The 13,395-nt window shown below is 43.4% G+C and overlaps 1 protein-coding gene across 6 annotated transcripts in view; it reads right to left on the bottom strand.

Moving 5' to 3' along the window:
* LPP (LIM domain containing preferred translocation partner in lipoma) overlaps positions 1 to 13,395 on the bottom strand; it is a 356,036-nt gene that overhangs the window by 192,879 nt on the left and 149,762 nt on the right. For all 6 annotated transcript variants that reach the window (XM_064457579.1, XM_064457578.1, XM_064457583.1 and 3 more), the window contains one exon: positions 99 to 211. In XM_064457579.1, the coding sequence (XP_064313649.1) occupies positions 99 to 211 (113 nt within the window). The remainder of the gene's footprint in view (positions 1 to 98; positions 212 to 13,395) is intronic.

Below are 13,395 nucleotides of genomic sequence, written 5' to 3'. Positions count from 1 at the left end.
CTAACCACAGCACTTTGCCACCTCGTTTTACTGTCATCCATTCATTTCCACAATTTTTTGGATCAGTTATGCATGAATGATAATTCCTGTCTTCTTACCTGCACATTGAAAGTAACGTCATCCAGAGGGGGTGGCGGGGGAAAGGCACCTTGTGATGACGTGACATTCCCGAGGTCATCCACAGGAGGCGGGGGTGGAGGAAGGAAGTCCCCTAGGAGAGAGAACGGGACAAATTAGACTCGCCAGCTTTCCCCAACATGATGACATGGATGAACCCTGCAATACTCACAGCTCTGCCATTGGTTTTGTGGCACAGGAAATAACACATTGTTTAACCATTAAATCCTCAGCTGCGCCTCTCACTACTTCAGGAGATGGATACAACAGGTCAGTAATGTTGGCAGATTGCTTAGAGGTGCTCAGACATGCAACAGAAGGCAACTTGCCACAAAGCCTGAAGACACCAACAACCAGCTCTGCAGATCGAAGCTTGCATCTCAAGCCCGATGCAGGCAACTACAAAACTTGCAATAATGAATGTCCTGCATCCAGCCTTGCAATGGATTCCATCCAATTCACTCCCCTTGTGTGCTAAATTATGCCAGCTCTTCCTGAACACTGCAAAGATAGCATCAGGTGGTGTCTAAAAGCAGGGATTCCCCGTTGCATGAAGGGCTGGAGCTGGAGCCCAAAATCTAGACCAGCTCACCTGCTGCATCCCTGCTGCTGGCAGGCAGCCACGCCCTTTGCATCTCCCTCTTCCTATAGGGACCTCATAGCTTCATGTAAAGAGCTGCTGAGAAGTTCCAGGTTCTTCTCAGTGACAACCACCACGTGATGGGCCAGTTGCAAGCTCAGAAGCATCCACCTCTTATCTCTGAGGAGGCTTTTTACATGGGGCTGATGTACAAAATATCTGCACTCTAATTTGCTCATCTTAAACTTCCAAAAATGCTGATGTGAAGCCAAAGCATCATACTGGCTGTGAAGCCATCCAGCTTAGCACAGAGATGGGAGATCTCTCGTTGAGAACTTCATGGGAGGTGGGAACACAAGGGAGAAAACAAGGACAGAGCAGCACAGGCTGCAGGCAGCAGGACCCCAGACTCTGAAAGCACCTCCTAAGGCCATTAGCACTAGATTTGGCTCCTGGCGAGGCAGCTGTCTGTAATTTGGACCACTTTGGTATATTTTTATTTCTTCTCATAAAGCTTGATGCTGCAAGTAAAGCTGTTTGCTGTTGGCTCTTCTGTGTGCAGCATCCGGGATGGAAGTTCAAGATGAATGAAAGGGTGATATTTCACCTCTATCGGAACTGTTGCTTTTGGAGGGTTTTAATCCTTCTGGGAAAAACATTGGCTCTCTACTTGACCTTCCACATCTCCATGCAGTGCCACACCACCTCCCAGCTACCGGCCCTCAGCACCATTTGCAAATACCAAGGAGCAGGCTCCAAACTGCTCAGAGAGGTGCTGAGCCAAACCCCAGTGACCCACAGACCTCTGGACCACCCGCGCCCAGGTTCAAAGCCCAAGGCTCAGCCCACCCCAGGCACGGGCACCAGCTGGACAGCAACACCAGCACGGCACCTTCATGCTATTTGCTATAGGAAGCAGACAGGTCTGCAGCCCTGAAAAGCTTTCAAATCACTCTCCAAAAGACACAAACTCCCCCTAGGACTTTTAGGGATCTTATTTCCCAGGAAAGTAATTTCTTCACATTTTCCCCAAAGTAAGCATGGATAAGACTCAACTTCCCCCTCGAATCCCTAAGAAAGTGGAATCCTAAATACAGATGCATGAAGACAGTTCAAAAACAACACACTGAAAACTAATTTAAGACAACCATGTTGCTCCAATACATAAAATCCCTTGAAACCTACTGGCTCATGATATTACAGAGCTCAAGATATATTTTTTTAAAAAAAATTAGATGCAATAACATCTGCAGTATCCTCCTCTTTGCCCTATAATTAATCAAATCTTTTATTTCAAATAATGTGAAATACAATACAGAGTGAAAAGAAATATTTTGAAATTAATATCTTGGTGTTTAGTTCTAAAAAAAAATGCTAGGATGTTTGAATGCTAAGTAGACTTTTCTCCTTTGCTCTGAAAATGACCCTCCAACCAACCAACATGATTTTGCAAACAAATTCAACTCCAGCGGACACAAACTTCACAAAGAATACACTTCAGATGATGTTTCTCCGGTTAGTCCAGGCTCCAATGCCAAAGACTCATCTCCCTGAACAGCACATTAGTCAGACACTCTTGCTTTATTACAATCCTTCAAAACACCTAAGCAAAATCAAGGTAGAGAACATGTTGAAGGGGATGAGACAGGAAAAGGGCCAGGGTTTGTGCATAAATAGAAGGGAAAAATAACAATTGCTATAACAGAAGGGGAAAACAATTGCTAGAACAAACAGAAAACAAACACCATTTTGCCCCTTGGAAGATCCGTTCCTCCCTAAAGGGGAAAAAAAAAACCAAACAAAAAAAAAATTGGCAAGATTTTTCAGAAAAGGAGCGAAGGACAGAAAGAGAGAAGAGCCCTTTTCTAGAGTTTGGAAAAAAACACTTTTCTTTGCAGTAGGAGACAGCTGGCTTTACTGCATCCCAGCCCAGCTCTGCTGACTGTGTCCTCTGTGTCAGATAAGCTGCTGGCTCTGCTCTCCCCACAAATGGAAATGTTTTTAGACTGGGAAACAGAGAGCAGATGCCTGATGAACTGGGGGGACCTTGTAGATGTTTGGCCTTTTCCTGGTCCTCTGCAAACAGATGGACTTTTCTCCTTCACAGCTTTCGTTATTTATTCTGCCACTGTACTTTCCTCTTTCCCACACACAGCCATAGGATCCAATGCTGTTCCCACTGCACTCGCGGGAGAGTATTCCCTCGGATGCAGGAGGGAAAGCTGTTACTGTATTACTATTGTTATTATTGGCATTGCTGGAAGTCTCCCGCTGGCAGAGAGGGAAGCGTGCAAAAACCGTAAAATCTGTGTCCTGAGCAGTGTATGGTTTTAGATGACACGTGGAAGAACAGGGTCTACATTTGAGGGATTAAAGGATGAAAAAACACTGAAAGCAAGCTTACAGTCCACCTAAGCAGCATCTACCTACACACTCCTCCAAGGCACCTCGCGGACGTCCCCTCAGCCCACAAGCTTTGCAAGCCAGACAGATTTCACTCGCTCAGAGCTGGACAAGCCATGGGAGGAGGCAGGAAAGTCCACATACAGGCAGAGCATATCACTGCCACACACTGCTGACCAACTCCAACACCAGCCAGCTATATGGGGAGCCATCTGGGGAAGGGACCGTCCCCGGCCCACATAGATGCACTGGCGGCCGCAGGGGAAATGGGGCTCTGGGGTTAAGAGAGTTAATCACGGGCTGGCAGAGGACACATCACACCCTGAGTGCTCACACTCTCCTGCCTGATTAACCCCATTGCCCCTCCATGAATAAGGGATACAATGGGAAAAAGGCTTATTAGTATTGATTGCTGCTCAGCAGAGAGACTGGTGTTTTGGTTGACATTCACCTGGCGTTAGCCTGAACACTTGGAGGTACTTACGAGAGTCACTGCACCAAGCTCAATCAACAGAAAGACATGAAGGCACCTCCAGGAGGCAATTTATACTTCAAGGCAGGTGAAATCACCTTCTGATGGCAAGTCCCCCCACGGAGGCAGCCTGGGGCAGGCACGTTTGCAGGCAGGGAGCTGCATCCTGCCCCTCCTCGCAGCGCAGCGCAGCTTGCCTTCAGCTCTCGCAATGAGAAACCTCTACCCATTACCATACATTTAAGGAGAAAATAAACACTCTTTGCTGCACCAGCTATTCATTTCTTCTTCTTACAGCTGTGAAGACCATGAGTCAACCTACAAAGTGGCTGTGCAGTGCGACACATGCGCCAGCTCAGTTATTTCAGATACAACGGCGCAACGTGCCGTGAAACCGCAGCTCTGAGCTCTTCTTTCAGTGCCCGTGCCCACTCCTGCACTGGAGCATCACCCAGCACAACCACAAGAGATGATAGTGTCAGCCCCAGTAATGCTCTCCCCCATATTTTACATACAAGTAATTAGACAGTAATTAAGTCAGTCCATCACTCGTATGTTGGGAATCTATAGCAGAGCCATAAACAGAAGTGATGCCTCCCAAGCCCCAGCCCAACTTCTGGCTCCAGTCAAACCTGTGCCATGCAGATGCAACTGCAAGGTTTTACGCCTCTCCTCCCCAGAATTCCCCCTCTTACACTTTCCAAGGAGATTTAGATGTTTCATTATTACACTTTTCAAATGTACAAATAAAAAATTGTTCAAAGCCTTAACAGATGTCTACATCAGCATGAGCCTGTCAGGCTGAATAAAAACTCTTAATATTTTTACCATTGGCTGCCTGATGCCTTCTGGGTACAAGTACAAGCTGAGAAAAACATCCCGTCTCATGCACCAAGCACCTTTCTCACTTACAGTCTAACCTTTAAATTTTTTAGTGCACTTCACTTTTTTGCAGGATCAGGCTCGTACATCTCAAGCCTTTGTTTTCAGGGAGATATATCTGCCAGACAACAAATGAATTGCAGCATAGTAATTGCCTCCCCCCTTGACTGACACAGTTGTTTAGACATGAAGATTTGCAGCTTTGAAACTCTTGGACATGAAGATCTCACATGTTCAGTAAGAAGAGCCTGGGGGAAAACCCTCGGAAACACAAAAAAGCAAAACATCATATTTTTCCCTGAAACAATAACTTAATGAAATCTATCAACCAACAAAACAGGGTTTATACTGGTCTTCCCAGATCTTTGACTGACATCTGAAGACTATATGCCCAGATGTTTTTAATTTTTCTCCTTCCAAACAAAAATAACCCTTTTTCATCGTCATCTTGGTAATCTGACTTGAAGCTACTAAAGAATCGGTTTGAATCACCTGAAAAACACACTCTCCCTGACTCAGAGACCAGAACAAGGACAGTGATGGAGGAAACAGCCACTGATGTGTTTCCATTGTGATCCAAACGGACTCCATTTGGGATAGCACTGACTAGATACAAGCATTTCCCTTTGCCCTGTCAAGTATTTCACTTCTACTGCAGAAAGCCAAAGTTTGCAATTTGAGGGTGATCTACACGGAAACAATTAAGATTTATATATAAACTCTAATTCGTTTAGCACTGGGCTAAAATACTTTTTACTGAGGCTACCATGAACCCATATTCCACAATAACACTGCAAAAACCTGCAGAATATTGCAGTATTACTAAGCAACCTGGGAAACTTCATACTGCAGGAGTGACGCTACAAGACTTTTATAGAAAACTTCAGCTAGATATGACCTGGTGACTCTTAGGTGTGAGCACATATCTTACTAAGTTTCCCAAAATGAACATTCTTTTGTAACATCTGTATGTAACTCATATCACTGGACAAGGAAAGCACACAATTAAAATCATGTTTCGTGTCAGCACATCCTTTGTCAAAACCATGTCATGAGGGGTCACTGACACCACATCTGCACAGGGGAAACCATCACATGATTACACACCAGCTCCACAATTTACCTAAATATATTGACCTGTGATTCCTAAAATAAAGGAGCTCCACCAACCCAAAGCACTGTTTAAATTACCACTCTCTTACCAATCACTAATCCTACCATTTGAACTACTATTGCTAATCAGCTACTGTATTAATAAGCAAGAGGGAGAGAAAAAAAAACCCTACACTAGCTAATTTCATCCTCAGCATTTAAAAAAGGAATACTGAGTCTGTCAGGTAGTTGCACCGAAAATTTACTTCACCACCTGCTAGCTGAAATATTGCTTTTATGGATTTATATTGTATTAAAAGGTCACTGGCTGTTTAAGTCTTAAACAGTTTTAATCATTCTAAAAGTCTCTTAACAGTAAGAAAAGGAAGCTCAGAACAAACAGCAGCAGGGATTCTAATTAAAAGGGCCAATTCATCTAATTTTATTTGGGGTTAATTATTCAGGATTCACTCTCTGATGTGTAAGGAATAGCAATTAGTAATTTTAGTGATTTGAGGAACATTGGAGGTGTAATCAGTTAAAATGAGTGAGTGTTTACAACACAAGATGTTGAATTAGTTTCTCCCAGCTGGAGCACAGGAACATTAGTCCCCTACAGTTCAGGACTATCAATCGCAGTCCTGCTTAAAATATTCTCTTCAAAGAAAAAAAAAAAAAAAACACACACACAAAAAACCCCCACATACACACACCAACAATCATCTGGTAATTTTGTTTACTACATGGAAAGTCAACAGGCAACGCATACCAGGGCAGCTTACGCATCCTCACCTCCACCTTCATCCCCTCGTCCAAATACCCAAACCCCTGGGATTCACTGGAAACCATTCCCAGCATTTTTCCTATCTGCACAACTTCAGCTGGACTATCACCCTCCTGCCACAACACCTTTTACCACAGGTAGCTGAGATAATGAAAGAAGCAGCCTGTGAAACTTTCAAATGTTAATTAACTTCGGTGGTTAAATATACAGAGGAAAAAAATGACCGCGCGATTAACTTAAAACCTCTAGGTACAATTCCTACTGCAAACACAAATCCAAAATAGCTCCACTGAAATCACTTTGGATTTCTTCCAGTGTTACTAGAGCCAGAATAAGTTACTAAAGCTTTCAGGAGTAACAGATGAGATTCTGATGGGGACAGAGGAGCCGCGTGGGAGAGCGTTAACAGGGAGATCCAACACTGGCTGCTTTGACATTTGGGTCTGAGCTGAGGCAGCAGCTCAAAAGCCATTTTATTCCACCTCTCAAATGGTGGGATTTACCACCATTTAGGCATTGCCAGGTGCTTCGGTGGGACTGGAGCTGGACCCCATGCATTGCCTATGAGCTTGTGACCACTAAAAAGGAGCGGCATTGGCACACCATGCTAGGCTCACTTCAGATGATAGAGCTTTTAGTGAGCAACTTGATTTAGCACAAGCAGATGCTATCTTTAGTGTCCTGTACACGGATCTTTTACTCTAGCTTTGGTCACCAGTAGGGAAAACCCCACCCACCTCTAGTTCACATCAGAACTTGCTGACCTCCCTCTCAAAACACCCCAAAGGCAGTAATTAGCATGAGGGTAGGAAACAAGGGCTCAGTTCCCCAAATTATGCAAAAACTCATCTGCTTCACCACAGTGGATGCCCCTCATTGTGAAAACAACACTTTTTTTTTTTTTTAAATGAGACTGCGTTTTTATTCAGCTTGTGTCTGTAGAAACCTAGCTGTGCCATCCTTCCCTGCAAAATGCAACTGATGCTCCTGCAGCCCCAATGGTCGCAGGTTACAGGGAGGCAGGTATAACCACACACTGGGTTGTTTTCCTCCATGCACATCCGCCGAACATCCTACACATCATATGCTTACAGTACGCGCCACTAAGTCCAAAGGCATCTATACAAGGCTGCATTTTGATTCTTCATTTTATTTTTCCATATGACTGTGGGGCAATCAATTCCAGGTCATGTCTCACTCCAGCTCCTCTGTAGCAGAGATTAAATATTTTGCTCACCTCAACAACCTGTTCTGTAAACATGATGTGAATGAGCCAGTTCTGCTCCTGCTCGGATCACGTTACACATAACGGTTATCTCCATAACACTGCTATCTGCTGAGAGGAGAGGTCTGCTAGTATCAGAACCCAGCTCTACAGAAAATAAATCAGTCCTTTACTAAGCTTAGTGAAGGACTAAAGCCAAGCCAATGCAAGAAACAGCCCATGGCACTGTAAACTTTAATTAAAATCTGTGCTAAAATAGGAGGAGAAGGAAGAGCCATAAGATTAAGAGAGCAGATCTAAGCACCGTTCCTTGTCACAGACTACTTTTAGGACTTTGGGGATGCCACCTGGCCCCACTGTGCCTCACTCCATGGTCATGCAAAGCCTTCCTTTGCCTTCCCTCCAGTACTTATTTGTAGACATAAGAAGAGAGTCTGTCTTACTTGGTCTGGGCAACAATTAGTATAATGACATCCCTCTTTCAGTTGCAGCTCCTCAGGTCCAATAATGGGCACAAAAGTAGTTCTGAACGATTTAAAAAAAAAAAAAGAAAAAAGAAAAAACAGCCCGCTAGGAAGGAAAGATTTCAACACAAACAGCTGGAAATATGCTGGAAATCAGGGCATCTAAGTCAGAAGAGCAAACCCTGTCCTCAGAGGAGAAACACAGGCTGCATTCCCACACACCATCCCTGTCCTCTGCACAGCAAAAGGTCCATGAAACAACTCAATGAGGGAAACACTGCCTCACTCAGAACAAAACCAAAATGAGTTATCTATTTGTTTATTAGATTATGGTGTTCAACTCATTTGTTCATCGCTAAGAGCGCTTGACAAGAGTTGACAGATGCATTAATTTACTAAAGAGGGTTGTTGTGAAGGAGTTGAAAAAAAATGAGCTTCACCAATGGATTAAGACCACGTCCTCCCTGGCTATTTTTGTGTGGCACAATCAAAACGAATCTGTTTTTTCGGTCAGCTTTCTCCCATGAGGAGGCAGCCAGGGAAGATGGGGACCATGTCCTCCAGATACATCCTTTCTTATCACCAATGAAACGCACTCTGTGCCTAGCGATGAAATACAAAACACTGCACAGATTGTAAAAAACATCTCCCAGAGCTCTTTACCGCCAAGGGACTTCCTCAAGTTTTGGAAGCTGCAGCCAACAGTTTTTAAGCAATCTCGGACTTATCTTTGCCTATAATTGCTTTTGTGTTGTCTTCCCTCTTCGGGGGTGAATTACAATCTAAGCGGTCAGAGGAAACCCGACATGCTGCAGCCTTGGCTTGAACCTCAGAGCCAGCAGCGGCCCGTGCTGCAGAACCCTGGGAGGCGCTGGATCCGTTCTGCTTGCCCAGCACACAAAGGAGAGGGACAACAAAAACCACTGCCTTAACTAGACCATTTCCCTGGGTCAACCCTCCTGCAAGGCATCCTCTTTACAAAGTCTGCTGCTGCAGGCTTGAGAGACTGGAGCAAAAATGCTCACAGATGAGCTGATAAAAACAAACAAACATAAACTGATTTTCAAAATAACTCATTTAGTTCCTCCCATCTTCTTCCTCACCCCTCCCTACGTAACTCTTACGAACACCCAAACTTGGAAAGATCAAAGCAAAACGTGTCTTTATCAGATGTGTCTTAGTTCACTGTTTTCACCAATACAAACAGCTACAGCCTTTTTCCTTCTATTGCAATTAGTCAGTGCTACTGGGGAGCGGAAAAAGTAGCTAGATTGTCTTCATGCTATAAAATGAATTGCTTGCTAAATAATAAATCACATCCTTAATCCCTGAAGATAATTTGAGATAAAATCAACTGTTGGATAAATAGAATTCACCTCTAACTTCTTCTTTCAGAGCAAATAACTCATGCTCTGTACCTCCGCATGTAAATTTATATAAATATATATTTATATGGTGGTGGGTTTTGTGGAGGGAGTTTGATTCCCTTTGCTTGTACCTACTAAAAATGTCAGACATGGTCTGGCCAGACCAGGGAAGAGAAACGGGATTATAATCAAAAGGTTAAAAAAAAAAAAAAAAAAAGGGGGGGGTAGTATCTTTCTCTGGGTAGATTTTACCTGGAGGTGCTCTACATCCTCTCTACTGTACTTTTGGACAACAGGGAAGGCTGAGTAGAAGAAAAAAATCATGTAGACTTTGTCTTTGAGATTAAGTTTACCCTAAAACACTGATGCACTAGCTTTCCATACCAAGGATCACTGCCCTACACCCCAAAGTTACTAAACTCTGCATGTAAGTGTGTAATCACCACCTTTTGAGCAGAAATGCTTTAAATTTTACACTTTTTGCATAAGTCAACGAAGCAACCAGTTAGGGAACAACATGCTAAACTGACTTTTTAGATAAGTAACTACATTTATATTTCCCATGGTCCACAAAATCCCCTACCTAGAACCGCTCCACCATTCTCATTGCTGGTCAAAGCCCAGAGCACCGTGGGTGGGAATACAAGAGCAGAGAGAGCACTTCTCATCTGGAGCATCCTAACGCGGCAGTGGAAGAGGTGAATGACAGAGGCACAGAAAAGACTTCCCAGGGATGAGAATGATATTCCCATTCATGACACTGATTATAATAAAATTCAATCCCTAAACTGACCCAGGCAGACTGCCTATTCTCAGAATAGAAATAGGGGTAAAGGTGGCAGCGTGGTACCTGTGCATGTTTTGGGGGACATGTGGCTCTCATCTTGCATTCCCAACAGGAATGACCATGATATTGTAGTTACCCAACTACACATTTCATGCTTCTGACCATTCTGAGAAAGCAGTCAATCAAACCAGAAGTTCTGCTGTAATTCCGCTCAGCAAATGGTGCCTCCTTTCCAGAGAAAAAGTATTAAGAGTCTGGCACCAGCCCAGGGTAACTGAGAGGGTACCCTCGCAGTAAGACATACCACACCAAAAGCTGGGTCAATTATCTGGTATAGAGAAACCTGGGTGAGATAATTTTGAGACTGAATTCAAACATTTCTGTTTAACCAGTAGAAAATCAATTACAGAAATATTTGTGAATATTATTAAAAGGAAAAATACCGAAGAAAATTAAAATCTTTGGCAAAGATTGTGGTTTTGTTTGAAAAGCCAGAGATTTTATTCTTGAAATAAAATGTTGTGGAAAAAAATTACACCAAATTGTAGTAACATATCACTACAGTTTCTACACTACACTTCTGAAGCGTTCATTCTAAGGTTTTGTTTTCCCTCAGAGCTGCTACTTGGACAATTTTAGGCATAAAAATGAAATTAGGTTAGGTGGGGAATCTCTCTTGATTTTCTTTCATCCTAACTTCTTTTCCAGCCTTGCTGCAGGAAAGTGTAAATCCATTATTTTCAGATTAATGATTGATCTTCATTCTAAATCCCCACTCCAATATTAATAACCTCTCAGGAAACAATTAAAATGGATATATTGTTTGAGTGTGTGCTCAGGGCACAAGAGAAGAGGATAAATCTTCTACGGGCACAAAAACCTCTATCATACTTTGAGATCTACTGATGCCTGCAGTGACATACAATGGTTTTTCGCTGTAACATATGCACATCTCCCCATGCTACCAGAAGCACATTCCTGGAGCAGTGAATGGGAGGGAAAGAGTGCTTAGAAGCACAGGGGAAGAGTGGATGGTCCATCTAACCTTCTAACAAAAACCCCTCCATCAGTGAGATTGGATGAACAGACCTCTTCCTCCATCAGGCAGAAGATGCTGTGAGAAGGAGAACAACTTCCGATTCAACACTACCAGCAAGCATAATGAACCAGAGAGAGCCCAAGCAGGTGTTTTGCTTGGAAATTGTTTTAATGCACAGAGATGTCTGATATGCTGAGGCTGTATGATGAATCATGGAGCCTACATCGTTCAAACTTGCTTATTAGCCCAGTTTCCTTGAGCTCTGAGAATTTTGGAGCCAATGTCTCTACTTTCTTCATGAATCACAACACAGAGAGAAGCACCTTCTGGGCCAAGTACACTGCTTAAAGTTAGTCAACACTATCCAGCCCCTGGTCTAGATCTCCCCCACAACCAAAGTGGTGCCATGGAGCTGAGAATTATCACTACTCTCCTGCCTTTTTCCAGTCCTGAGGGAAATAAGGGGAAGGTTGTGTTGTTCCTTGCCACCATGGTGTTTTTACAGCATAATGATGAGAAAGCATGCTGCCGGCCCTGGCAAGAGTGCACATGGAGATATTCAAGGGTGAAGAGTTTTCTTAGAGGACCATCTTTGGCACAGGAAGACAAATTTGAGAGTCTCAGCCCTAGCGTCCACCTAGAGAAGAAGAGAACCATCCTTCTTTGGACAGTACTAACCAGCTTTTCTAAAAGAAACCGAACAACCGCAGGTTTTGAAAACTCACACTGTAATTTTGCAATGCATGACTTGCTGCATGCAGTCATCCAAGGTGACTGCTTCATGCAAAAGCAAAGCTCATTCCTAGAGGGTTTAAACAATCACAGTCAGATTTCCTTGATGAAAGACACCCAAGTGAACAACCACCTGATTTAAAGAGAAAACATGACATGTTTGAGTACCTGGGCTGTCAAGAAAATAAGAAGCAAACAAGGACACGCCTGAGAATGATCTGAAATTAGCCAATATTTATCCTTCTACACGAAGAGAATTTTTAATTTAAAAATACAGGCATAACGTGGCTTTAAAATCCAGTACCATATTGAAGATAATTTAAGGAACAGGAATCTCTGCTTCCAAGAGACTGAGAGATTTACTCTATATCCTTATCAGGCCATACATATCACATCATGTCATGGTGATTAACATCTTGCTTGATTAAAATCTTTAATTCCACTGGATTTAAAAGGCTAATTTGAGAGCCACTCAGAAAAGAACCCAAGGCTGGAGCTGATCACAAGCACAGAACAGCACGCTGAGACTGCTGCACTGATATCTGCTCCCCTGGTTCTTCAAAATGTTGCAGCTAAAATTATCTAGCCAAGATGGGTAAACAAAGGTGTGTGTCAGGTCAGATCTTGCAAGGCAATGGCTCCACACTCATCATGAGAAAGTAGATAAAACCTACTTTGGCTCTTCTTTACTATGTATTTAACATTTGCAAGAGAAAAATCAGAGGACCGCTTAAAGCTTGGGATGATGCACGCCATCTTCAAGCTGTTCTTGAGCAAAATGTTTAATGTTTCATGTGGTTTGGAAATGGCTTAAATTCCCTGCTGAATTTTTCATGCCCATACACAATTTAGCCTTTATCAGAAAGCTCCCCTTCAATTATGTACTCTGCAGAAAATGCAGAAATTCTTCAGAAGGATTCTAGCCACTTTTTCCCCCCTTTTTTCGTTCGTTGTTTTTCAGCTTGATAGGGTCTGCATAAAATATCCTTACTTGGATATGCCCATTGAAGTTATCTAGACTTCACCACTTGTGCTACTCATCAGAAATCAACTCCGTTTTCTTTCCCTCTCTCTCTCTCCATGCCTTTATTTTAATTGAGGGGAATGGTACGAGAGAATAGCGCTGGGGAGGACCAAAAAGGTTGCAAAACTTTTGGACAGACCCTGCTTTTTATCCTGTAACACAATAGGGAGCTATAAATCTGCAGCAGTGGGGCTGCCATGGAGCAAACCTGGCAGGCAGGCAGCCTTTGGGCAGTACAGCCTGCAGAAGGCACGCCGTTCCCAGTGCAGGAGATGCGGCAGGAAAATGAGAATAATTAGAGTACTGCAATGTGCCAGCTATTCTTGGAGGCAGAACAGCCCCTCCGGAGCCATCGCAGGAGAGCGAAGTGAGGACAGCCCTTGAACCACTCTAACCCACGTCACAGGCAACCCCAAGAACATAAAGC

The sequence above is a fragment of the Phalacrocorax carbo genome, chromosome 7 (assembly GCF_963921805.1).
Source record: "Phalacrocorax carbo chromosome 7, bPhaCar2.1, whole genome shotgun sequence".
In the NCBI taxonomy this organism is placed as follows: domain Eukaryota; kingdom Metazoa; phylum Chordata; class Aves; order Suliformes; family Phalacrocoracidae; genus Phalacrocorax; species Phalacrocorax carbo.
This window is presented reverse-complemented; position numbering and strand designations above follow the sequence as displayed.